Consider the following 26780-nt stretch of genomic DNA (forward strand, 5'->3'; position numbering starts at 1 on the left):
AAAAAAAGATAGATCCAACAAATATTGTTTTGGTCCCTAAAGTTCTATATAAGAATTTCTATATCGAAATCAGCCCCTTATGTCTTTGTTCATTTGCAATTTTAGTATCTACTGTTTTAGTCTATTATCGATATGAATAAGTTGCTTGAATTTTAATTAACTGGTTATAGTATACACTATATCGTCAATGAAGTTGTTTTCTTACCAAGTTAGGTTAGAGCTTTTTTGAAGTTGGATCAACATGAGTTGCCAAACTTAATGTTTAAACCAAAGAAGACTTGTTTTGCTACTAATGATGGAGTTACTTATGTTATTAGTGATGGTGTTACCTTATAACAATAACCATAGCTCTTTTGTAACATATTTGTACGTAATTTCTACTTACATTTCTCTTGACATTGCATACCAATCTACACCATGCATCACAGACTAGAGTTCAAAGGTTTATTTTCTTCGTGTAATTATCATTTTTGGAATGAAGAGCCTAACTCCTCCATCATAAAGAATTTGGGTTAAAAAACAAGACACATGTTCTTACATTCATTGACATGATGTAAAGTTGTTGGTATGTGACCCGAAGGTCACTGGTTTGAGTCGTGAGAACGATCCCTTGCAAAAATGCAATGTTTAAGTTTATTCCACACAAATTTAATTTATAAGAAATGAATTGAGAAAAATGTGAACACAATTTGCAGCCTATTGACAAGAATGTCCCCTGTGTCTACTTCATCGAAGTAAAGACGTCTTACAACAACAACGTATTCATGTTGTTCAGTAAAATCCTGCAAGTGGGGTCTGGAGAAAGTAAAGGGCATGCATACATTACCACTACCTTGTAGAGGCATAGAAGTCTTAGTAACACATACTTTAATTGTTACTTCAACCTTACAATAAGTCCAAAAAAGAAAAAAAAAAATTTACTTCATGGGAGTTGAGTCAACTCAATTATAATAAAATTTCATGTTGGAGCTATACAAAGGAACGACAATTCCATGAAGTTAAAAGGCATTTTTACCTTAAATATCTCAAAACCAAAACGTAAAATTTCTTTGGTAAAAAAATTGTTCAAATTGTAACCAAAGTAATGCTGTTATTCTTTCCCTAACATATCCGTACCTTTTTTTAAAATTGGATCCACCTAGGCTAAAGACGGGGCATCAGGCGAGCGCGATTGGACTTATCCGAACAAGCCTCAAGCTTGAATGAGCAACCTCTATAGCTAGAGGGATGAGAAAATTGGGACACCTGGTAAAGTAGCACCAGCATCAACGATGAACATGTTGCCTGAAACATATTCTGATGAATCGTGGATTAAGTAACGTACTACTGAAGTCAAAGCGGGATTTGATGTTCCATGAGTTCTCAAGGGAACGGTTCTCAATTCAATATTTTGAAGCCAGTCCTTCTGTACAAGACCTTCTGTTATCTCAGATTTGAAAAGTCCCGGTGATATTGAGTTCACTCTGATCTTGTATTGTCCCAATTCAATGGCCATCACCTGTTATATTTGAAGAATACAATGATCTTATTAGTGTGCATTACTATACACTTGACCTGCAACAAACTGCAGGCGAGAAATATCAAGTAAAGTTTAAATGAATGAGACCTTGCAGGACTTGATAAGATAACGAGAATGACTTTAGAGTACACTTCGATAAAGTAGACAATCTTGCTTACGTTGTCTACCTCTTAGCAACCATCAAGTATGAGCGACAATGCCACAAGTAATATCTATGAAACATAAGCTACAAAGCCCACTGCAAAAGAATCACAGCCAAATGACTGAAGTGCGAGACAAATCACACACACACACACATATATATATAGATATATAGAGTCTAAAAAGGTACTAAAAACTTCCATGTGAGACAATGGGATGGTTTCTGCTTAGATTTCCCATTGACGAGCTTAATGTTTTCATAGATACCATGATTCACCAGGGAATTGTGTTGCAAGTTGCAAAATTCTGAGAGTCGCTCTTCCTTAGTGTCTAGTACACTACATATATTCTCAATATGTGAACCATTTTGTACATCATATATTTGTGTGTATCCATATATTTCCAAGGCTTAAATGTCTTCTTTTCTTTTTTTTTAAATTTTTTTGATGACCAGCTTTCGCACACCTCAACTAATTCCACGGGATACCTACCACCTCACACCAACAACAGGTATCAGGCGCCGGATAACTCTGTCCACCAAGGCTATGCATTTAAATGTATTATCTAAGTGTAGATAGGAACTTATCTTTCTTCTTTCCCCTCTTTATTTACAGAGCTACCAAAGTCAGAAACATGACATCATGTATGTAATTTGTGTGATTCAAGATGGCAAAAGAGTCTGATTAGCTTAGAAAAGCCATGTATGCTCGTCTTCATATAAATTGCATGCAGTGTCAATGACGCTAGCTTAAATTGTAAATCACAAGAGGATCACACAATAAAGGAGAAACAAGACACTACCTTTGTAATGCTGTTGAGAGCTTCTTTTGAAGATGCATAAGCAAGACCACCTGGTAATTGCCCGCGATTAAGACCAGCGATAGAAGAGATATTAATAACTGATCCTCCTTGATTAGCAGCACGCATATGCATACTAACATATTTGGTCACCAACCATGCTCCTCTTAGGTTCGTTTTGTGGATCTTTTCCCATTCCTCCTCTGTCAAATCCAGTGGAGAGTGCACACTGCCTATAAGATGCACAACTGACAGATTAGGCGTCGCACAAAGCCAATCACTAAAAGGCAAGAAAGCTCTTTCGTACATTCTGAATCACTAAAGGGCAGCTCGGTGCACTAAATCTCCTGCTATGCGCGGGATCAGGGGAAGGGCTGGACCACAAGGGTCTCTTGCACGCAGCCTTACCTTACATTTCTGTCAGAGGCTGTTTCCACGGCTTGAAAAAATCAACATGATTTACGAATTATATATGAAACTAGAATTCAGGCATAATTGTACCATAATCAACATTAATTTTCGGATTTATATCTACAGTTAATACTAATAATAGAGAAAGTTCACACTCAGCTTGGAGTAAGTACATCACTTTTCTTTTCCATTTCTCTACATGACTATTCACCTTGCAATAAATAGTAATCTCCATCAAAAGATACAAATTGGCCTGATTTTTTTTAATGTTATCTTTGTCATGATTATGTCTCCTCTACAACCCATTCAAATAATTTGTGGAAAATTATTATTAATACACATAAAACTGAACTTCTTTAACATATCCAAGAATTTTAAAAATTTGCAAATTGTTTGTTTAAGTATTTTTTTCTTCCCTTTTCAAGTAGTTTCTGCACAGTTTTATAAAATAGAACTACTTTTTTTTTGAAACCGCAGTCTCTATCCTTCGGATGCGCACTGAGTAAATGCGTTTTTATGCAGTAGCTCGCAAATCACACAGAAGATGTAAATTTCATTAAGAAAGCTCGGTGCAACGAGCTCGACTGAGAAGGTGTCGGCATGGAAAATCGATTTCCGACCTCTCTTATGAGATACAACATGTTGCACAACTTACTCGTCCTTACGGGTGGAAATAATTTTTTGAAGAAATGGTTTGAAGATGTTTTTCCAATGAAAATTATTTCTCTACAAACTATTAGTACTTCAGAAGAAAAAAATCATTTTTCCAAAATTTGACCATATGAGTCCTTGATAATGGCCTTTTAATTCAACTAAAATTTGTAAGAAGAATTGACCTTCGATGTAGGTATGGTAAAATCAAACTTAATTATATATTTATTAGCTAAATTTATTTCAGCTCATTGAAAATTGAGTTGATATGTAGCCCAAATTGATTTATAAGATGTCTTGTAAAAATATTTAAAGAATATAATTTTTTATTATAAAAAAAATAATTAAAACCAAGTATATTTAAGAATTGAGCGGATTGGTTATAACCCGCTTTTCAACCAAATACCTTTTGCGCGAAGCAACAACCCATTTATTAACTTAAATCCATCCAAATTCAATCCAAGCCGTTCATTTCACACCTTAATCAACAATTCAGACATATAACTGTAACGGTTACTCAATTGCTAGATTCACACAACCAAACATTCAAAACAAAATCGCAAAAGTAACATTTTAAAATATCATATAAGTTTAATTTAATTTAGCTTTAAAAAATAATTAAATTGACTCTCGTGAAATGAGACATAACAACTATTTTGAAATAGATTAAATCTCACCCGCTATTTACCAAAGCATCAATCCTACCAAACACTCAAAACAACATCGTAAAAATACCAATTTACTTTCTCTGTTCTAAAATACTTGTCCCAATTTTTTTTTCCGAGTGTCAAATTTTATAAACTTTGACTAGATATCAAATGAATTTTTATTCCAAATTCATCTTTAAACGTGGCACCTAATTTAAAACAAAGGGATTATCAGTCTCACCTAGAATACCGGTGTTATTCACCAAACCATCAATCATTCCAAACATTCAAATCAATACTTTATGAGATTCAAACGTTTCACTAAAATTTAGCTTTAAAACTTAGTCAAACAGGTTATCATGAAGTCAAATATGATAGCTATTACTATCAATTGACTCTCGTAAGTGACTATTATTTTAAAACATAAAAGGAATATCAGACTCTCGTAAAGTGAGATGTGACAACTATTTTGAAACAGATGATATATCAAGCCGACTCTCGTGAAGTAAAAAATGGCAACTATTATATCAATTCGACTCTCGTAAAACAAGATGTGACAACTCTTTTGAAACAGATGAATTATCATTCCGATTCTCATGACAATTATTTTAAAATAAAGAGAATATCAATCTGACTCTGGTGACATGACAACTATTTCAAAAGAGAGGGAATATCAATTGACTCGTGAAGTGAGATGTGACAACTATTTCGAAACAAAGAGGGAGAGTATCAATCTCACCTCGAATACCGGCGTTATTAACCAAAGCATCAATCCTACCAAACACATCCCAAGCTTTCTTAACAGCAGCTTCAATGACACCTCCATTAGCACTAACATCTAGCTCAATCGCAACTGCTCGTAATTCCTTCGACGGATTCGAGGCAATTCCGTTGATCTCATCACATAAGGATTTCAATCGATCGATCCGACGAGCAGCGGCGATGATTCTACAACCAGTTTTGGATAGATCAAGGCAGAATTCACGGCCGATTCCGGACGATGCTCCGGTCACCATTACTACTTTTCGGGCGAGTTGCCGCCATGGCTCCAGCTGGGGTAGTACTGGTTCAGCATGGAGAGCCATTAATTGTGTGTGTTGTTTTGTTGGTGTATATTGAAAAACAATGGTGAGGAGTGAGGTATTATTACGTGTGTTGGTATTTGTAGTGTGGAAAGTACATCCAATTTTGGTTGTTACAAAACTAAAGTGTTCACATTTGTATTTGACACGCTAATTAAGATATCATTTTTTTCATCTAGTAAGTAATATTTATTCATTATTAATCTAAAATATCTATTAAAAATACTATTTTCTCCGTCTCAAATTAAAATGCATATTGATTTTAAAAAAAATAATTAATAGTATACTTAGTTTATCATAGTATTCCTATTAAATGATGTTTATATTTTAATTTGAAAAAAAAAGTAATTAATGTAAAGGGTAAATATATAGAGGAAAAAAAAATTATCTTCTTGATTAATGAAAAAAAATAAGTAAAAAGGTAATTTGGGAAGGGAGTAATAAATAATAGATGAAATTTTTACTTGTGTTGGTATATTGAAATGGTGAGGAGTTAGGTATTACTTGTGTTTGTATTAATAGTGTGGACTGTACATTGAATTTGGTTGTTACAAAAGTTTATGTGACAATATTGTTCCTTTCAGTTTTGCATTTGAGATACTAATTAAGAAAAATAATAATTAAGGTGATTATTTTATCGAATTATCATTTTTAATTAATGTGTAGTATTATTTTTTCTGTCTATCAATATTTGTTCATCATTGATTAAGAAATAATAAATGATAGAGTTAATTTTACTATATCATTATTTGAACATAATAAATTTAATATTTTAAAAAAATCTATTGAAGAGTAAAAATGGGTAGAAAATGATGATTATCCATTAGTTTTGAAACTTGATGAGTATTTTCAGACATCTAATTTTAATAACATAAATAACTATTGTTGAACGAGGTAGTAGTTTCTCCAATTTGTTTTACTTGATTCTCTTGCTAAAAATAGTTATTTCAATTTATTAAATTAAGAGAATTTTGTTATTTCCTCTAGTCTATATTTAGTAGCCAGTGCACGATTAAGAAAAAAATTTAAGACATAAATTGAATGTTACTTTTCACTTTTATTCTTTTAGTTTTAAAATGAGTCATAAAAATAGAGATAATTATTACTCAAAAAATTGTAAAATTATAATATGAGCAATTAACTTTCTTGAATTTAAAGGATCAACATTTTTTTAAAAAAATGCAATAAATGAGAGGAAATGGTATTTAGGAACAAATGTTTAAAAAATGCAATAAATAAGAGGAAATGGTATTTAGTAACAAATGTACGATGGCTGTAAAATAATAAATTATTTTTTATGCTTTCAAATTCAATAAATATTATTAGATATTTTTTTAATATATTAAATAAATAAATAAATAAATAAAAAAGATAAATCAATCTAACTATTTTTTAGCAAAAAGATCAAGTAAAACGGAGGAAGTATTTATATGTATTCATTTTATCATTCACACACATATATATATATACACGTGCCCAACATTCGAAGCTGCCTTTGGATTTTCGGTTTTCTCATTTAACGACCTAGACCAGACTTGACTAAATAATTATTAATGTTGACCATGTTTTGTATGGCTGTAATATTAACTATATGGTCAAAGTGCATGCTAAATACTCCTTCCGTTCCAAATTAGAATGACACAGCTATTAAGAAAAATAATAAATAACATAACTAGAAAAAAATAAAAATAAGACAAATAATTTGAAGAATTAATAACAATATATTAGTATATTTTTATTAAGTAATTTGTGTAGGATAAAATGTAAATAGTCCGTGTCACTGTTTTTAGAGGTGAAGTACATATGTCCTCTATGTCATATTAGTTGATTCATATCTACTTGGTATACCTATTAAAAAAATATTAATTAGGGGTTTATTTTACCAAATAAACCTTATTAATTATATTTTGAAAATATAAATTTGAGTAAACACACTATATTTAGTCATTTAATAATAAGGATAGTATTGAAAGACCATAATAAAATTCTCTTATATCATCAAAAGAACAACTAAATTAAAACAGAAAAAGTATGTTTTTGATAGAGCTCCAACTCAAGATTAAAGCAATCTGAAGAAGGACATAATACAAGAATAAGAATATTAAGACAACAACAGATAGTAATACAAATAAGACGGCCACAAAATAATATTGCAATAGCTCTACCTGAAACAACAAATATTATTAAAATTTCAAGAACAAGATAATATAAGTATAACAATACAACTACTAGTCCGAATAATACAATAAAACACTCCTACCTACTAATACGAATACACTTCTTCCTACTAATCCTTTATCCTAATTAATATCATTTACGCTCAATTTTGAAAAGAACTAAAATTAAAAATAATATAAATGATATGCTAATAATTAAAAATTAAATAATTCCTTTTACCTACTTCCTTCCCTTCTTTGTCATTTCATTTTCCTTTGTTTCTTCCCCTCACCCAATTTCCCAAACCTTACCTTTTCTTTTCCTTCCATTTCTTTTTGGTCAACCCAATCCCCACTTGGGTCATAATCTTGAATTAAAAATAAAAGGGATTGATAGTGAAAAATTAAGATCTTTTTCATACATTGTACTAATATTTATGTGCCCCCTACCTCTACCCCAAACTTTAATATGATCGAAATAATCATATAAAAGTTAATAAAGTAAATATTAAATGGTGATAAATAAAAGAGAAATATAATATAACACATATTAAAATTTAATGATATTCATTTTTATCATGAAAATGGTACAGTTGAATTTGTATTATGAGATAAAAAACAAGTGCCTTAAATCTAATCTGTTTTACGTTCATTTACCAACGGATTGATTTGGTGTCATATTCTTGACCTTCAATTCGATTAATTTACTTATATTTAGTAATAAATCTGACTATATGAGCAATTTCTTCATATAACAAAGAGTAGTAGGAGTACTGTATAAATTAAATATGGAGAAAGAATAATGATCACACGAAATTTACTCCTGAAGAGATGGACACAAAATCAATCCATGTTTATAGATGAACTTCCATTTTGGTAATAATGAATCGGAAAAGGCTCAAAAATACTCCTGAACTATCTGAAATAGTTTTAAAATGCCTCTCGTTAGATTTTTGGCTAAAAAATACCCTCCGTTAAATATTTGACTCAAAAATACCTCTCCCTCTAACGGAATTCGAAAAAGGATAAAAAATACTCATGAACTATCTGAAATGGCTAAAAAATATCCCTCTGTTAAATATTTGGCTCAAAAATACCCATCCCTTTAACGAAATTCCGCCAAGCATGTCACCTAGATAAAAAAAAAACACGTAACTATGTCACATTACCATCTATATGTAAAATGTTAGTATTTTTTAATTATATGACATTCCATTCTTCTTTATTTTTATTTTTATGTTTTTTGCAAAGCAGTAAAACAGAAAAACAAAAAAACCAATCTTTTGCTAGTTACTTCATTAGTGTTTTAAAAGTTCTAAATTTCACCTTTTCATTAGTGTTTTAAAAGTTCTATGTTATTGTCGTTTAAGATGAAGGACAACTTGATCTTGATCTGATGTTGACTCGAAGGAGGAGCTAGAATTTTAACTTTTAAGCTAGCAAATGTTAATGTACTAATAATTGAGATGAATTTACTACATGCAAATTCTTTTTTAAAATAAATGAATTACTTTTAACACTTGTTTAATCATTCGAAATGAATTCATTTTTCTAAATTCAATTTTGATGAATAATCTTATTATTTTTAGAACAAGTTTGAAAAGAAGTAAAATGATACTTAATATTGATAAATTATTTTTTAATTATGTCATTCATTAACTTTTTAAAGTTGTGTGCCACATTCAAAGATTCATTAATTTTAGATTAGAGAAAATACTTATTAAATCATTTCAACATAAACATTTTGAGTAACTAATTTGAAGTTTAGTTTGAAATTTGTTACTTTTACGAGGGAATCTTAATTTTAACTTTTATACTGGCCTAATAATTAATGGGTTTATCAGTTTAATAAGACTCTTTTGTTGGGTTTCACACTTTTAAACCTATTAACAGGAAAAAGGTTATTTTTTAGATTATCAAAGGAATTTGATAATAGCGATGTTACATTTAATAAATTTTTTCAAAAAAAATATTATGTAACTACCGTTTGTCCACTTTGATTAAAAATTAAAAAGCCGTGTAAGTTTTATCCGTTTCACTGACATTTTTATATAAAAATAAAAATAAAAAAAAAAAGAAATGTCATATAATTAAAAAATACTAACATTTTACATGTGGATGGTAATGTGGCATAGTGGCGTAGTTATTTTTTATCTAGGTGGCATGCTTGGTGAAATTTTGTTAAGGGGAGGGGTATTTTTGAGCCAAATATTTAACAGAGGGGCATTTTTGAGCCATTTCAGATAGTTCAGGGGTATTTTTGATCCTTTTCCGAATTCCGTTAGAGGGAGGGGTATTTTTGAGCCAAATATTTAACGGAGGGGTATTTTTGAGCCAAAAATCTAACGAAGGGCACGTTTAAGCTATTTTTGATAGTTCAAGGATATTTTTGAGCCTTTTCCGATAATGAATTAATGACTAGCACATCAAGAGAATTTTAATTTTGTTGATATGGATCTTTTTTAGAAAACTTAATACTATTACCAACAATATTCACTCTTAAATAAAGCATTGTCCATCAAGATTTTAGAGTACTTTTAATTTATATTTTGATTTTTCAGTTGATATTCGATATTTGTATTATTGAGATTCAATTAAATTTGAATTTGTACATTGCAAGATCTATTTTTGGGTCAGGATGATACATCCAATAGATTTTTCATTTTATGACTCGAACTCAAGATATTTGATTAGGCCGGAGGATTTCCAACCAATCAAATTTTACTCATATTTGTATGTTTAATTTATCTTTTGATTTTTCGTTTGATGTTCGGTATTTGTATTATTAGGACTCAATTAAAATTTGAATTTGAGTATTGCAAGATCCATTTCTAGGTCGGAGGCGATACATCCAATAGATTTTTATTTTTTTTTCATTATATGACTCGAACTCAAGATATTTGATTAAGCCGGAGGATTTCCAGCCAATCAACCACTATGTTTAATTGATTACCAATAAGAAGCTTTCTGAAGGAAAAAATATTCATATTTTTTAGCAAGGAAAAAAAAAAAAGAAATCTGCCAATTATGATCAGAGTAAGCAATTATTTATTTATTTATAAATATATCTTATTTTATTTTACGTCAACTCTTTCAACCAACAGTGATATTGTCATCATTTTTAATGGGAAACACTAAAATGTATCATCAAAACATTATATTGAATGCTCGATTGTGCTTTGCCATTATACATGGCTTTCTATTAGGACTATTTGGTGAATTTGTTACCTAATTTCATCAAAACATTATGTTGAATGCTCAATTGTGCTTTGCCATTTTTGTAGTAAAAACAATTTTGTTAAGCCTAACATTTGGCTGTTCCACACTTCCACTAATGTTTGTTAGAACTTAGAAATATGGTTTAACAACTACATATCTTTAAAATTTGCAGACTAAAATTACTTTTATTTCATCTAGGACTATAGCACCACCCAACTATTGAACTAATAAAAACCTCATTCTCTGCGAATTGGATGTCATGCCACATAATAACACGCGGTGTCGGCAGAGGCACTTCATGAGGAGGATGGTTTAATGCACACCATTCGCCGAAAAAATATGTCGTGTAGATAGGTTAAATGTTAATTATCATGAGTGTATATTTAATTTTGCACAACTCAGAAGAAAATTTGCACGCCCTTCACCAAATTCTCGACTCTGCAGCGGAAGAACAATTCAACGACCAAAAAGGGCATTCTTTCCCTTAAACATGTCAAACCAAGCCAAAAAAAAAATCTCATGGCAAGAACTATAGTTCAAACTGAAACCAAATTCAAGCTGTTGTTTCCTTCACAAATTAAACAGATAAATTGTTGGAACTTGGAAGCACTGTGTTTTTTCCCTAACATGTCTATACCTACAGGCTACGGATCATGTATAAATATACGCAAAGAGAACAAATTCGATTTCCTAGAGGGATGAGAAAATCGGGACCCCCGGTAAAGTAGCTCCAGCATCTACTATGAAAATGTTGCCTGAAACATATTCCGAGGAATCGTGGATTAAATAACGTACTAATGAAGTCAAAGCGGGATTTGATGTTCCATGCGTTTTCAAGGGAATGGTTTTCGATGCAACATTTTTAAACCAGTCCTTTTGTATGAGTTGCTCTGTTATCTCAGATTTGAAAACTCCTGGGGATATTGAGTTCACTCTGATGTTGTATGGTCCAAATTCGATGGCCATCACCTGTCACATTTGAAGAATACAAAGAGTAATGAAGTCGTAAATCAGAATGATAAGAAAAACATACAAAGTATTATTTGTCGGCATTACTATACACTTAACCTGCAACAGAACCATCTTGCTTATATTGTCTACCGCTAACAAACATTAAGTATTAGCGACAACGCCATGAGTAAGATCTATGAAGCATAAGCTACAAAGCCTCCTTTGCAAGAATCACAACGAAAATACTGAAGTGTGTGAGGCATCACTGCCATCACATATATAAAGTTTAAAATGGTACTGAAAACTATCCTGTGAGAGAATTAGAATGCTATCTGCTTAGATTTCTCATGATGAGCTTAATACCTCCGCACTAGAGAGTTGTGTGGCAATTTTCCTAGAGCACTCTTCCTTAGAACTACTGCACTATATATTCTCTCAACATGTCGGCCCATTCATATGTTTCTTGTGCATTTAAAAGCATTCGGTAAGGTTATATATGAATTTATCTTTCTTATTTCCCATCGTTGTTGAAGGAGCTATTGAAGTCAGAAAATGACATATCAAGTATGGTATTTGTGTGCTTCAAGCTGATAAAAGAGAATGATTAACTTAGAAAAGTCATGTGTGTTTGTCTTCATATAATTTCATGCAATTTCAATGAAGTTAGCTCAAATTATTAAATCCCAGAGGATCACATAGCACATAGTGTAGAAAAACAAAGACACTACCTTTGTCATGCTGTTAAGAGCATCCTTGGAAGAAGCATAAGCAAGACTGCCTGGTAATTTCCCACGATTAAGACCAGCGGTAGAAGAGATATTAATGACAGATCCTCCTTGATTAGCAGCACGCATACGTGTACAAACATATTTGGTCACCAACCACGCCCCTCTTAGATTTGTGTTGTAGATCTTATTCCATTCCTCCTCGGACAAATTCAGTGGAGAGTGCACATTGCCTATAAGAAACAACCGGCAGATTAGTCGTCACACAAAGCTAATTACTAAAAGTTAAGAAAGGTGATAGCTATGATGATGCTATAGAAGTCCTAAGAAGATCATCGTCAAGGTCACAAGCTAAGGAGTTGTTGGACTACAATTGGAAATCAAGAAGATGCTTATCATGAAAGAAGAGCCCAAGAACGAGTCCAAGAATAGTGGAGAAAAATGAGCCATATGTGCAAGTGTTGCACATATTTTATGGTTCAAGTCCAAGCCAAGAAGTGGAATATTCGGAACCGAATGGAGCCCCAAAGAGATGAAAATCAAGCCCACAAAGGTGCTGAATTCTACCAAAAATAAGGGCTGAATTCATGCCAAATTGTGCAGAGTTAGGCATGTGTTTTGGTTAGAATTTGGCAATGTTTGCCTATTTCTGCTAGGAAAGAGTTTGATATTATTTTCCAAGTTCAAAAATTTCTAGTGAAGTTCCACAATTCATCATTCCATAAAAGTAAAGATTTGAAATTGCTTGCTACTTGGAATAGTTTTTCCTTTATATAGTGTTAATACAAAGGAGAACAGAATACCTTGCATCAAACTACCACCAAGTCTATCTTGTAGGAAATCGAAACAATGTTCAACTACCTACTAACCTTTTAGGTTTTAGCGTAATCCGCAATCTCCATGCACTCCTATCTAAGTTTGTGTTCTCGTTAAGCTCAAATGCATCATGTCATGTCAAATCACCTCTCCCAAATATCTTCTCGGCCTAGTTATACGTCTCTTTAAACCCATCATCACCAACCTCTCCCACCTCCAATACGCGCCTTTATTAATACAACAACAACAACAACAACAAATCCAGTGTATTCCCACTTAGTAGGGTCTGGGGGGGTAAGATGTACGCAGTCCATACCTCTACCTCTGATGAAGTAGAAAGGCTGTTTCCGAAAGACCCCCGGCTCAAGTCACGAGGTATCACACAAACACATAGTACAGCAGAGAAGCAGATGACATAACATAGATACGGCACCCATAAGGAATATAAAACAGAGTAAAGCAGGAATGCAGGAATATAAAGCAGAGGAAAGCACACAGATTCGTAATAAACATGGAACACGGAACACGAAACACTGAATACGGAATCATAACAGGAATACACCCCCACCAATTAATTCCCTACACTAGCGACCCGAACTGGCCCTACTCCTCTGCCGTAATTCGCATCTTCCAGACCTTCCTATCTAGGGTCATGTCCTCGGTGAGCTGTAACTGTTCCATGTCCCGCCTAATCACCTCACCCCAGTACTTCTTCGGTCTACCCCTACCCCGTCTAAAACCATCCAACGCTAGCCTCTCACACCTACGGACCGGGGCATCCATGCCCCTCCTCTTCACGTGTCCGAACCATCTCAATCGTGCTTCCCGCATCTTACACTCCACTGAAGTCACACCAACCTTCTCCCGGATATTCTCATTCCGAACTCTATCCCCTCGGGTCAGTCCACACATCCAGCGCAACATCCGCATTTCTGCCACCTTCATTCTTTGGATGTGGGAGTTCTTAACTGGCCAACACTCCGCTCCATACAGCAAGGCCGGACGGACTACCACCCTATAGAATTTGCCTTTAAGCTTGGGCGGCACCTTCTTATCACATAGCACCCCCGATGCGAGTTTCCACTTCATCCATCTCGCCCCAATACGGTGCGAGACATCCTCGTCAATCTCACCGTTACTCTGGATCACGGACCCGAGATACTTGAACTTATCCCTCTTCCCTACCTCCTGTGCTTCTAGCCTCACTACTACCTCATTCTCCCGCCTCACGTCATTAAACTTACATTCCACATACTCTGTCTTGGTTCTGCTCACCCTGAACCCTTTAGACTCCAGAGTTTGCCTCCACAACTCTAATTTGTCATTCACACCCCCTCGAGTCTCATCTATCAGGACTACATCGTCTGCAAAAAGCATACACCACGGCACCTCCCCTTGGATACGCCGCGTCAACACATCCATTACTAACGCAAACAAAAAGGGACTAAGAGTAGATCCCTGATGCAATCCTGTCAGGACAGTGAAATGCTCTGAGTCTCCTCCCGCCGTCCTCACCTGGGTTTTCGCTCCCTCATACATATCCTTAATTACTCTGATATATGCCTGCGGTACTCCACTCACCTCCAAGCATCTCCAAAGCACTTCCCTGGGGACTTTGTCGTACGCTTTTTCCAGGTCGATGAACACCATGTGCAGATCCTTCTTCCTCTCCCTATACTGCTCCACCAACCTCCGTACCAGGTGGATTGCCTCCGTCGTCGAGCGGCTGGGCATAAATCCGAACTGGTTTTCCGAAATAGACACTATCCGTCTCAGCCTCACCTCGACCACTCTCTCCCAGATCTTCATAGAGTGACTCAGTAACTTAATCCCCCTATAGTTATTGCAACACTGAATGTCCCCCTTATTCTTATAGAGGGGGATCATGGTACTCCACCTCCACGCCTCGGGCATCTTTGCCGTCCTGAAAATTTCATTGAACAATGCAGTCAACCACCTTACACCAGCCTCTCCAACGAACTTCCAAAACTCCACCGGTATCTCATCCGGCCCCGTCGCCCTACCCCTTCGCATCCTGCGGACTGCCTGTCTAACCTCGTCTACCTTAAAACGTCTACAATAGCTAAAATCCCGACACTCCCCTGAGTGCTCCAGTTCCCCTAACACAATAGCTCTGTCCCCCTCGTCATTCAAGAGCCTATGAAAGTACGACTGCCATCTCTTCTTTATGTGACCGTCCTCCACCAACACTCTACCGTCCTCCCCCTTAATGCACCTCACCTGGTCGAGGTCACGACCCTTCCTCTCCCTAGCCTTAGCGAGTCGGAACAACTTTTTCTCCCCTCCTTTCCCCTGTAACCCTGCATACAAGCTCTCAAAAGCGGCCGTCTTAGCTGCCGTGACCGCTGACTTCGCCTCCTTCCTCGCTAGCTTATACTCTTTCCTGTTTACCCGCTTCTCTTCTTCGTCCTTACTTTCCACCAACTTAGCATACGCCTCTTTCTTGGTCTCCACTTTCTTCCCCACCTCTTCATTCCACCACCAATCCCCCCGATGATGTCCGGCCCGGCCCCTAGAAACACCCAACACCTCCCTTGCATTCTCCCTGATGCACGTTGCCGCCCTGTCCCACATATTATCCACGTCCCCCCTACACTCCCACACCCCCATTCCCGTCAACCTCTCCCCTATCTCCCACGCATTCACTGGCGTCAAGCCGCCCCACTTAATTCTCGGTCTACACTCCTTACTCCTCCTCTTTCTATTCTTCTTTATACCCAAATCCATAACCAAGAGCCTATGTTGGGTCGAAAGATTCTCACTCGGGATGACTTTACAGTCTTTACACAACGCCCTATCCCCTTTCCTAAGCAACAAAAAGTCAATCTGGGTCCTGGCTATCGCGCTCCGAAAAGTGATCAGGTGCTCTCCCCATCTCCCGCCCCCACCACAGCCAAACCTTGGCCTCCCACCCACTCCCGCTCTCTCCCCATCTCCCGCCCCCACCACAGCTCCACGCCCCAACCCACTCGGACATGACCCTAACCACCCATTACCACCCACAGCCACAACTACACGAAAAAATAGGAAAATATAAGGATATACTCGGTGGCAATATCAAAGCAGCAGCAAGGAGATACAAGGCACACACACGTTCAAAGGAATACTCCCGAAGCAAAACTAAGAAGCGACCACAGCAACAGCAACAACAGACAACAGACAATGTTCACAAATCCCACGCAAGTCAAGGTACACGGGCTACTACGAGCATAGTACTAAGAATGGAATATGAAAGAATGAACTAAAATGCAATATGAAATAACGAAATAACAAAGGTTAGAAGTCACCGGATTTCACCGAAATAACACCTTTATTAATGTTCTAGCAAAATGCACCTCCTCATCACTAACACATCATCGACACACCTCCTCTTCTTCAACAAACTATTCCTTCAAATAAAACCTTTTTGTCCATATGACTAACTAAAATATGTACAAAGAATTGAACTTTTACGGAATAAATAATCTTCCTAATGTTATTTGACGATCAACATGTGACAGTCTCGGACCATCTTGCTCGCAACTCGACTAATTCTCATCCAAGTCATTGACCATTACGCCACACCATTGTGAAATTCATTGTTTCTCAACACTATGCATCAAAGATTCAGAACTACACTAAAGCAAATTCGATAATTATCAAAATCACAAGAACTTCAATATCTATCGTAAATTCCATGAATTTCTTCTAATATCATGAAATCAAAATCCAAAAGGACACAATATTTATAGGAAAAATAACATAAACATACACCTTAACTTATCATACTTAAACAAATTTCCACCCTTATAACGTAATCATAAAAATACCAACTAATTATGTATCTTCATCGGATGTCTCAGGAGCTAATTATGTATCCAAAATCAGCATTTTCATTAATTATGCAAAATGTCTAGATTTTCAGTAATAAAACTTTAAACTGTCGAGATTCATGTTGTTTTTACATATTTTAATACCAAAAAGTTCGAAAAATCTACCAATACCAATCAATCTCACCTCGAATACCGGCGTTATTTACCAAAACATCAATCCTTCCAAACACATCCCAAGCTTTCTTAACAGCAGCCTCAATGACACCTCCATTGGCACTAACATCTAGCTCAATCGCAACTGCTCGTAATTCCTTCGAAGAACTCGAATCAATTCCGTTGATCTCATCACATAGAGATTTCAATCGATCGATACGACGAGCAGCAGCGATGATTCTACAACCAGTATAGGATAGATCGAGGCAGAAATCACGGCCGATTCCCGATGATGCTCCGGTTACCATTACTACTTTTCCGGTGAGTTGCCGCCATGGCTCCAGCTGCCGCTCTATTTCAGTTTGGTTCTCCATTATTTTATTTTATTTTATTTTTTGCTATGGAAACATACGTTACATGATTTCATCAAAACGTTATTGTTCTGAAGGGGGTTACAACCACGTGTTCCTTCCTCGTGGTGTCACATACTCAGCATAATACGAATTACCGAATCTAATAAAAAAAAATTTGATGATTGATATTTGATATTTGGTATGTTATTTAGGAATAAAATTTTAATATTTTGATATTTGAAATTGAGTTTGATACAAGATATTAACAGTATTAATATTTTGTATCAAATTTAATCCCGAATATATACGATATGTATAATCAATCCAATAGAAAAATATTACTCATCCAAAAAAAATCTCTTGGTCCTTCATGATATATTCATAAAAAGCAACAAAAAAATATTAAATAAAGTTTCTATTAAATATACTCTTTGAAGTTTAAATATACATTTGCATATCTCCAATTTTAATATGATATTACCAAATATCGTATCAAATCAAAGTTTAATTTACCAATTACCGAATTATCAAACATATATTTATAAGTATAGTATATGATAACTACGTTTAAATACCTATTATCAAATTATCTAATTCAAACTTTACAAATATCAAACCTAATACTGAAAACCCACCCCTGATCACATACCTAGCCTAATTTACCCAAAACAACTTTCTCAATTCTTATTTTTACGTACCATTTGCCTTTCACAGTTGGGTCACGTATCATGAAACTAATTAAAAAAATTATTTAAAATTATATTTTAAGTTATTAATATTGCTTAAACCTTCAATATTTAATATTAATTATAAAAATTTATTCTCACGTTTTCTTTCTCTAACGATCACTATTAGATACATAATTCATTTCTCCATTTTAATGCTTAATGCTCCTCAAATAATACCTAGAATTAAGGATATAATCAAATAATTTCTTAATTTTAAACTGTAATATTCTTCTTAAGTTTCTTTCAAGTCTTCTTTCGTTAACTTCATTAAAAAAATACATTTTTTTCGTTCAAGTCGTAGATTTAGTGAGGAGCTCCAACTTCGATAAATCGTTGTTATTTCTTTTTTCATGAGGTTGGGTGGGAGTTGGAGTTGAAGTTGGTATTGTGTTTGGGCATAAATATAAAATGGAGTTGTTTTAAAATTTTTGTGAAAGAAATAAGAGTGAAAAAAATAAATTTTCAAAAATAATTTTTATGATCAAACACTATTATTTTTATTAAAGTGAAATAGTTTTTAATAAAAAATAAAAAAAAAAAGTTCTAATGACCAAATGATGTATCATTTGATTGTAAAAAACTCTCTCTCTCCCTCTCTTGAAAACATACCAAGAGAAATTGGTCTAAATGGTCATTTCAAACGTAACACTCCGCAAAGCATATTATACATCATGGCTATGTATTAAAATCATTTAGTTTATTTAAAGCTACTATGCACCGGAAAAAAAACGTTTTAGAAAAAATTGAATCAAATAAAATTAAATTGATAAAAACTAAATCGAACTAACTAGTCGAATTTTAGTTATGAAGAAAAAGTATGCATCGAACATCCATCATTGTCCTCTTTATTTCTTGAAAACTCCTTCAACCAATAATGACATTATGATTGTTGGGTAATTTTATGTGAAAGAAAAATTAAAGTTTTATTACTCGCGTGTTGAATTTTGAATAAAAATTATTATTTTTTAAAAATGCGCATATATGCCTTTTCAAAAAAGACACACCTAATCCTCCAAACAAATATGTATTTTTGAATTCTTCCTCCCTTCTTCGGTCTTCCGATGCATTATTTTCGAAAATAAAAATTAAGTGTTTGGTGTGATTTTTTTTTGTGGTTCAAATTTGTTAAAGTTTTACAAATTGAAAATTCGTTATTATAAAATATGTTATCTATTCCATTTTGTTTATTTGTACCTTTATTTTACTTCTACCTCTGTTCAGGATATTCGATGATGAGCAGACCAAAAGAATTGATTTATATAAATAATTATTTTTGTGAAATTATATTGAGTATGTTGTTGTTATACAAATATAATCTTAAAAATTATCCTCCTTAATTATGTTAGACTTAGGTATAATGGTTGCATACAGGATATTCGATGATGAGCAGACCAAAAGAATTGATTTATATAAATAATTATTTTTGTGAAATTATATTGAGTATGTTGTTGTTATACAAATATAATCTTAAAAATTATCCTCCTTAATTATGTTAGACTTAGGTATAATGGTTGCTTATGCAAGGAAGGTAGAACTTTTATTTTTTCATGTTGTCAAAGAGTTTAGATTCCTTAACATATTACTGTCACATATTAAAATTTAATGAGTTTATCGTAGCTAAAAGTTTATTCACACATTTGATACTTAAATTAAGTCAATATATATATAACATGTATTTGCATATAATTTACTTTAACCATAATAAATTTATGTTGTTTCGGGTACACAATCTATATATTTATACACTAAATTGCAACACAAGTTCAAGACTTTTTCAAGAACACTTATGAAGTTTTCAACACCTTCAATACAAGTTCAATATGAACTATCAAAGAAGTGTGTTATTTTTGCCTTTTTAAGAAATAAGATGAAACAGAATAAGCCAAATCCTTCGAATTCGTGAAATGTCCTTACGGAAATAACTCCCCTCAATTACCCGAGGTTGCGGATTTTTCCTCACAAGATAAAATGGCTTCACACCCAAACTGTAGCGGTACCTCAAGCTTTCTAGTTTTCTTCGAACTCACTCAACGGGATATGATCACACAGAGTTTTTAGAAGCAAAAGAAATGTTTTTCCTATACAGAAATTTTCGTACTAAACCTGTGGAAAAAATGCAGGTTTGTATTGCCATGAAGTGCTTCTTCGGAAAAGAGGCAATGATTCATCGGAAAAATGTATCATTTCGGAATAGTCACGTTTGTCTATACAAGATTTCTTTTTTGAACAGTTACGACCGACCGAATAGTCAACCCTATTCCGAAATAGTGTGTCTTTTCCTCGAAGGGTTGTCTCCCTCCAATTTTAATTCACACCAATTAAACCCAACAATTTACTGTAAACGTCGACTAAGAAATGAGGCATTCTAGATGGGTTGAATCGAATAATTTATTCTTTTTTATTTAATTGGTTTTTAACCAGCACATATTCCGCTCGATCGACTCGTAAAAAAAGCCTCACTTTTCACAGTAAGAAAGGTAGTAGACACTGGCCATATTTGCAAGGAATGAGTCATAAAGGCTGTCTATCTAGAATATTTTTTAAATAATTTTTTCAAAAAAGTATGTTTAATTTGTTCGAATCTTTAAAAAGAGAGTAGTACTAAAATTTTTCTAACAAAATTTTCTGATAAGTAGCTCTCTTTTTTTTCTTTTATGTTTTTCTTCTTTCCTTTTCTCTGAGATGCTGTTTGGTCTTTTCCTTCTCATGGAGGATCAAAATTGATGCTGATATATATATATATATATATATATATATAAACAATAACAACATTCCAATTTTTGTGAGGTAGATAATATATTATAAATCTTTCATTCAAAAGAAGCAAGATTGACAATTCAGCCTATCATTGGTTCAACGCAAAAGAGAGAGGTGACTTCAAAATTTGAAATTTATAAATTTCTATAGCGACTTCAAGTTAATATAATAATAATAATAATTGCTTTTCATGGTTAAATATTATAGATACTTAATACATTTCTTAATTAACAAAAAAAACTGAAAGCTATTTAATCTCAAACCAACTTTAAAAAATTTAATTCAAACAAGCTCTAAATAATTTATATTTATGCGACGTGATAAATATTCCTTCAATTTTTATTCAAACAATTTTGAGTTCAAGCCTTGTTCAATATGAAATCTGTCTTTGTTGTTAAATGCTTTACTTACTACAATATGTTTTTTTTTTTTTGATAATTCAAATTTAATTGAATCTTAATGCTAGCTTTAGTGAAAAAGATAATAAATGTTAAGTGTGCATGTGACTATGTAACCATTCACTTTCACTCTTAAAATTGAGAGTTCGAATTATGAAAGAGAAAAATGATGCAAACTCCTACTGAGATGTAAAAAATAATTTGTAAAGAACCTTATAAGAGGGAAATGTTCAGTGATAAACCCTCGTCACTTTCAACCTTAAGATTATAAATTCGAGTCATCAAATGACTAAAAAGGGTGAAAGTTCTTGGAGGGGTGAAAAAAAAAATGTATAAGAACTTAATATGAGCGAATTATTCAAATGATAAACATCTATTATACCTAATGGTGAAAAAAAGAGAGTGTAAGAACATCTCTACTATCATGAAAAGACTATATGGGAAAAGCTTCCCCAAAGCCCTCAGCTTTTATATCTTTGTCTGCCATTTAATCCCCATAAACATAACACATCACTATCACATAAATTCCCACAAAAACCTCGTCCCTTTTTCTTTGAACATTTTCCTCTTATATACACAACTATTTCATTCTTTAGCTCAAAAAATATGATCCATTTTCAGCTCATATGTTTATTTTTCTTCTGCCATCTCTTACTTATAAGAGGTGAAGAAGAAAAGGGGTCATTTTGTTTTTAAGTTAATCTTGAAAAGAACGAGTTTCTTGAAATTTTGTTTTGTTTTTTTGCATTTTCTTGAAAACCCCATTTGATTTTTGGTGTTTTTTTGTTTGTTGTTTCATTTGAGTGTAGGAAAAAAAAGAGTTTGATGAGGGAAAGTTTGAGTCTTTTTTGTGTTTTTTTTTCCTTTTTTTTGGTGAACCCCATTTGAATTTTGGTGTTTTTTTGGTTGTTTGTTTGAGTTGTGTAGGAAAAAAAAGAGTTTCATGAGGGAAAGTTTGAATCTTTTTTGTGTTTCTTTGATTTTTTTGGTGAACCCCATTTGATTTTTGGTGTTTTTTTGTAGTTTGTTTTGAGTTGTGTAGGAAAAGATTAAAAAAAAATGATAACACTTTCAGACCTTTATCATGTTCTAACTGCTGTAGTTCCACTTTATGTAGCTATGATATTGGCATATGGCTCAGTGAGATGGTGGAAAATTTTTAGTCCTGATCAATGTTCAGGAATCAATAGATTTGTGGCACTTTTTGCAGTTCCATTGTTGTCATTTCACTTCATTGCTTCTAACAATCCTTATACTATGAACTACAGGTTCATAGCAGCTGACACTTTACAAAAAGTGATAGTTCTTGTTGTTTTAGCCATTTGGTCAAGAATTAGCTCAAGGGGTTCTCTTGATTGGTCCATTACTTTGTTTTCACTTTCAACTTTGCCTAACACTTTAGTTATGGGAATCCCTTTGTTAAAAGGAATGTATGGTGATGCCTCAGGGAGTTTAATGGTACAAATTGTTGTTCTTCAATGTATCATTTGGTATACTTTGATGCTTTTCTTGTTTGAGTATAGAGGTGCTAGAATGCTCATTTCTGAACAGTTTCCTGATACTGGAGGGTCCATTGTTGAAATTAAAATTGATTCTGATGTTGTTTCATTAGATGGTAAAGAACCTTTGGAGACTCAAGCTGAGGTTGGTGATGATGGGAAACTTCATGTAGTTGTTAGGAAATCAACTAGTTCAAGGTCTGAAATTTTTTCAAGAATGTCACATGGACTTAATAGTGGTGTTTCTATGACACCAAGACCATCAAATTTGTCTAATGCTGAGATTTACTCTTTGCAATCTTCAAGAAATATGACCCCTAGAGATTCTAACTTTAACCATACTGATTTATACTCAATGGTGAATGGAAAGAACAATGCAAATATGAGTCCTAGGACATCAGTTGGTAACTTGGGATTTGATGAGGAGAGTGGATTTGGGAGGGCAAATGCAGGGTACCCTGCACCTACTAATGCTGGGATATTTTCTCCGGCAACCGGACCGGCGGGGACAAAGAAGAAGGGTAATGGAAGTGAAGGTGGAAAAGATCTTCACATGTTTGTTTGGAGTTCAAGTGCTTCACCAGTATCTGAAGGAGGGATTCATGTGTTCAGAGGAGGTGGTGATTATGGTAATGAGCTTGGCATTGGACCTCACCCTAAAGGTTGTGCACACACTTACCTTTGATATTATACCATATTATCAACATGTCTAAAAGCTCATATGTCTTTTTCTATTTTGTAATTTTTTTTTGGTTTTGGTTATCCTGTCTTTTGTTGTTGAGTACACTATTTTTCTGAGATAACATGTGCTTTTTATGTTTTTTACTATTTTGTAGTTTTGTTGGTTTTGGTTATCTTGTCTTGTGATTCACTAGATTTGTTTTATAGAGATCTGTGGGTGAATGTTTTTGTTTGTTGAGCCTGCTGCATGATTAACCTTCTACCGTAGATTCGTGTTTTTGGTGTAGCTTTGGCGTTTCTTAGGAAAATTCCTGAATTATGGTCGTCTTTTGTGTTTACATTACTCAAAAGTATAGTTTGCATTGGTATACAATCCAGAATTTTGAGTTAGCGAGTGCAAAAATCAGAGCAATTTACGATTTTTTTTTGAGATAACATGTGTGCATTTTTAACATTTTGAACTATATATGTATAGTTTGTTGTGTTGAGGACAAGACATGTTTATAAAAGGTTTTATCCTCCACTATGCCTATGAAATCCGTTGAGTGCAAATTTTATGCTTATCGTTTCCTTTGGTGTGTAAGGATTTTCTTGTATGATTAATGATTGATTTCTTAATCATATTATTCAACATTAGATTATGATGATTTTGGCCGAGAAGAGTTTGCCGTCGGTAATATAAAGAACTCCAATGGATGTCATCGAGAAGAGCCAGTGCTAAAGAAGCTTGGATCAAGCTCTACAGCCGAGTTGTTTCCCAAGCCTGCCAATGAAACTAAGGCTACTACTATGCCTCCTGCTAGTGTTATGACCAGACTTATTCTGATTATGGTGTGGCGAAAACTCATTAGGAACCCAAATACATATTCTAGTCTCCTTGGCCTCGCTTGGTCCTTGATCTCATTCAGGTTTGCACACTAAAGTTTCCTTCACTTAAACGCGTTTTGATACATGTGACAGTGTACTATGTTTGAATCCCAAACTAGTTGTAGTCGGCTATATAAGTCATGATATGCATTCTATTCGCGCATATTTTATTCAATCACTAAATAATATCTATGGTTTCAGGTGGAACATTGAGATGCCTGCGATTATAGCTAAATCGATATCAATTCTCTCTGATGCTGGTCTTGGAATGGCTATGTTTAGTCTTGGTACAGCATTTATTCTTGCTAACATTCACACAAGTCCTAATATGATGGTTGTTGGAACTGATCTTCTCCCCCGTAAACTTCAGGTTTGTTCATGGCATTGCAGCCTAAGATGATCTCCTGTGGAAAAACAGTTGCTGCCTTCTCTATGGTCGTGAGATTCATCAGCGGTCCAGCAGTCATGGCTGCTGCCTCTATCGCTATTGGACTTCGAGGTGTTCTTTTGCATATTGCAATAGTTCAGGTAAAGGACCTAGAAGGTTCTCCGTTTTAAAGACTCCAATGCAACAGCTCGCAGAGAGTAACATAATCATTTTGTATATTTAATTTTTCAGGCAGCTCTACCTCAAGGAATTGTTCCTTTTGTCTTTGCAAAAGAATACAATCTTCATCCTCAAATACTCAGCACAGGGTGAGAACTCAACAAACTTACTACTATCTCCGTTATTCGTTTGTCTTTTTCTTTTTCTCGCAACAACATGGTGTATTTAAGACCACAATATTAAATGCCGTTTTGGTACATTCCATATATCACTACAACCATTAAAACCACAAGTCTTTTTAAATTCTATACCAAGTCAACCAGACAAACAAATTGAAATCGAGGGAGCACTACAACATATATCACTATCAGCTTTCTTTAAGTTTTATACATCAACATTCAACAGTGTGCGAAGTTGCACGACAAGTCTAATACTACTTTCGAGGATCCGACATACACCAAACGACATTTTGAAGAGCTCGAGGAACATATATAGACGTTGCCTGAAGTATGCTTTGGTATTAAATTTGAACTTTTTCGGTTTCGATTCCCTTAAAATATTGGTGGTGGTGACTTTGCAGGGTTATATTTGGGATGTTAATAGCTCTTCCAATCACTTTGGTCTACTACATTTTGCTGGGGCTTTGACAGTAATGCTGCAGACAAGCTGTTAATCTCAAAAGAAATTATGACTTTTTTGCCACTGTATTTTTATGGCTTCTAACAAGAACATCTCTCACTACGAGCTAGTAGATTAGAATTATTTTGTAGTCTATTTGTAACCCCTTCTAATTTTGAACCTTTTATGTTGAGCAATGTTATTTACTAATTCAAGTAGCTTTTCATGAAGTAAATGGTCTGCTCATGTGCAATATAATGCTCGTAAATCATGTAAAAACTGTAAATCGATTAGACAAGTCCTATGCGATAAAGTTGACTAAGAAAGGGTTCGAGGGACATTCCCCTATAATCACTGCACTAAACTCAGTCGATTGAAAAAAAGGATTAGGTGGAATCTTCCTTACGGCGAAAAATGGGACCTTATAATAAGAAAGTGAAGCTTTCGGTACGAATTCAAATTTATCCGAATACCGGGTATATCATGTTCCATTTCTTGTATACAAATTGTGCTAAACGCAACCAACCACCCATGTTGTTTGCAGTGCACTGAAAATATTTCCAATTTTTAACTTTTCTGGTTTATATTTTAATTTCCAAAAGCAAATAAATGCAACCATACCCACCGCTAAATGTAACTAAACCGCAGCTATAAATGCAACCAACGATTGAATGCGATTGAGTTTGCTAATGGAAGCGATTCTTCTGTTTCATATTAGTTGTCTCTTTTCATTTATACGCTCTGTAACAAAATCATAAATAAGAATTGTTATACCAATCTAAAATGTTTCAGATTAATTAAAATAAGGGAAGTAAATATAATTTTACAATTTATTTGCTTTAACAATATAAATAAGTAAGAGTTAAAGTGTCGAAAATATATTTAAATTATCTTGATTTAAATTTCATATATGAATTATTAAATGTGTTAGTTTTCTGTATGTTGAATACACTCGAACTATTAATTATTCAACTTTTCTATCTGAAATTTTAGATAGGAAACTCAAATTACTGATAAAGTTGTCGTGTGGTCAGGAAGTCACATTTTCAAGCTTTAAAAACCGTATCTGACGAAAATGTAAGATAAAACTGTATGTAATACACCCTTGAAATTGAATCCTTTTTCAAATCCTATGATATATCCTTGTGGTAGAACCACATTCCGAATACTGCATATAGCAAAAAGTTTAGTTCAGCACACTACAAGTAATCTAAATTTTAAAGTATAAGT

General features: G+C 33.9%; 3 protein-coding genes across 3 annotated transcripts; 1 reads left to right on the forward strand and 2 right to left on the reverse strand.

The window, feature by feature from the left end:
* Window positions 1–906: 906 nt before the first annotated feature.
* On the reverse strand, window positions 907–5408 carry LOC107843767 (3-oxoacyl-[acyl-carrier-protein] reductase FabG). The gene is made up of 3 exons (XM_016688157.2): window positions 4907–5408; window positions 2462–2691; window positions 907–1498 (listed from the first exon to the last, which is right to left on the reverse strand). The coding sequence occupies exons 1-3, from the start codon at window positions 5250–5252 to the stop codon at window positions 1220–1222; spliced, it is 855 nt and encodes a 284-aa protein (XP_016543643.2). The 5' UTR covers window positions 5253–5408; the 3' UTR covers window positions 907–1219.
* A 5736-nt stretch (window positions 5409–11144) lies between these two features.
* LOC107843768 (3-oxoacyl-[acyl-carrier-protein] reductase FabG) lies at window positions 11145–17605 on the reverse strand. The gene is made up of 3 exons (XM_016688158.2): window positions 17134–17605; window positions 12304–12533; window positions 11145–11593 (listed from the first exon to the last, which is right to left on the reverse strand). Exons 1-3 carry the CDS (start codon window positions 17474–17476, stop codon window positions 11315–11317), a joined length of 852 nt encoding a protein of 283 aa, XP_016543644.1. The 5' UTR covers window positions 17477–17605; the 3' UTR covers window positions 11145–11314.
* Window positions 17606–21761: 4156 nt separating this feature from the next.
* LOC107843769 (probable auxin efflux carrier component 1b) lies at window positions 21762–25768 on the forward strand. The gene is made up of 6 exons (XM_016688160.2): window positions 21762–23499; window positions 24156–24426; window positions 24587–24672; window positions 24756–24913; window positions 25005–25081; window positions 25513–25768. Exons 1-6 carry the CDS (start codon window positions 22398–22400, stop codon window positions 25577–25579), a joined length of 1761 nt encoding a protein of 586 aa, XP_016543646.2. The 5' UTR covers window positions 21762–22397; the 3' UTR covers window positions 25580–25768.
* Window positions 25769–26780: the final 1012 nt, after the last annotated feature.

The sequence above is a fragment of the Capsicum annuum genome, chromosome 10, assembly GCF_002878395.1.
Source record: "Capsicum annuum cultivar UCD-10X-F1 chromosome 10, UCD10Xv1.1, whole genome shotgun sequence".
Taxonomy (NCBI): domain Eukaryota; kingdom Viridiplantae; phylum Streptophyta; class Magnoliopsida; order Solanales; family Solanaceae; genus Capsicum; species Capsicum annuum.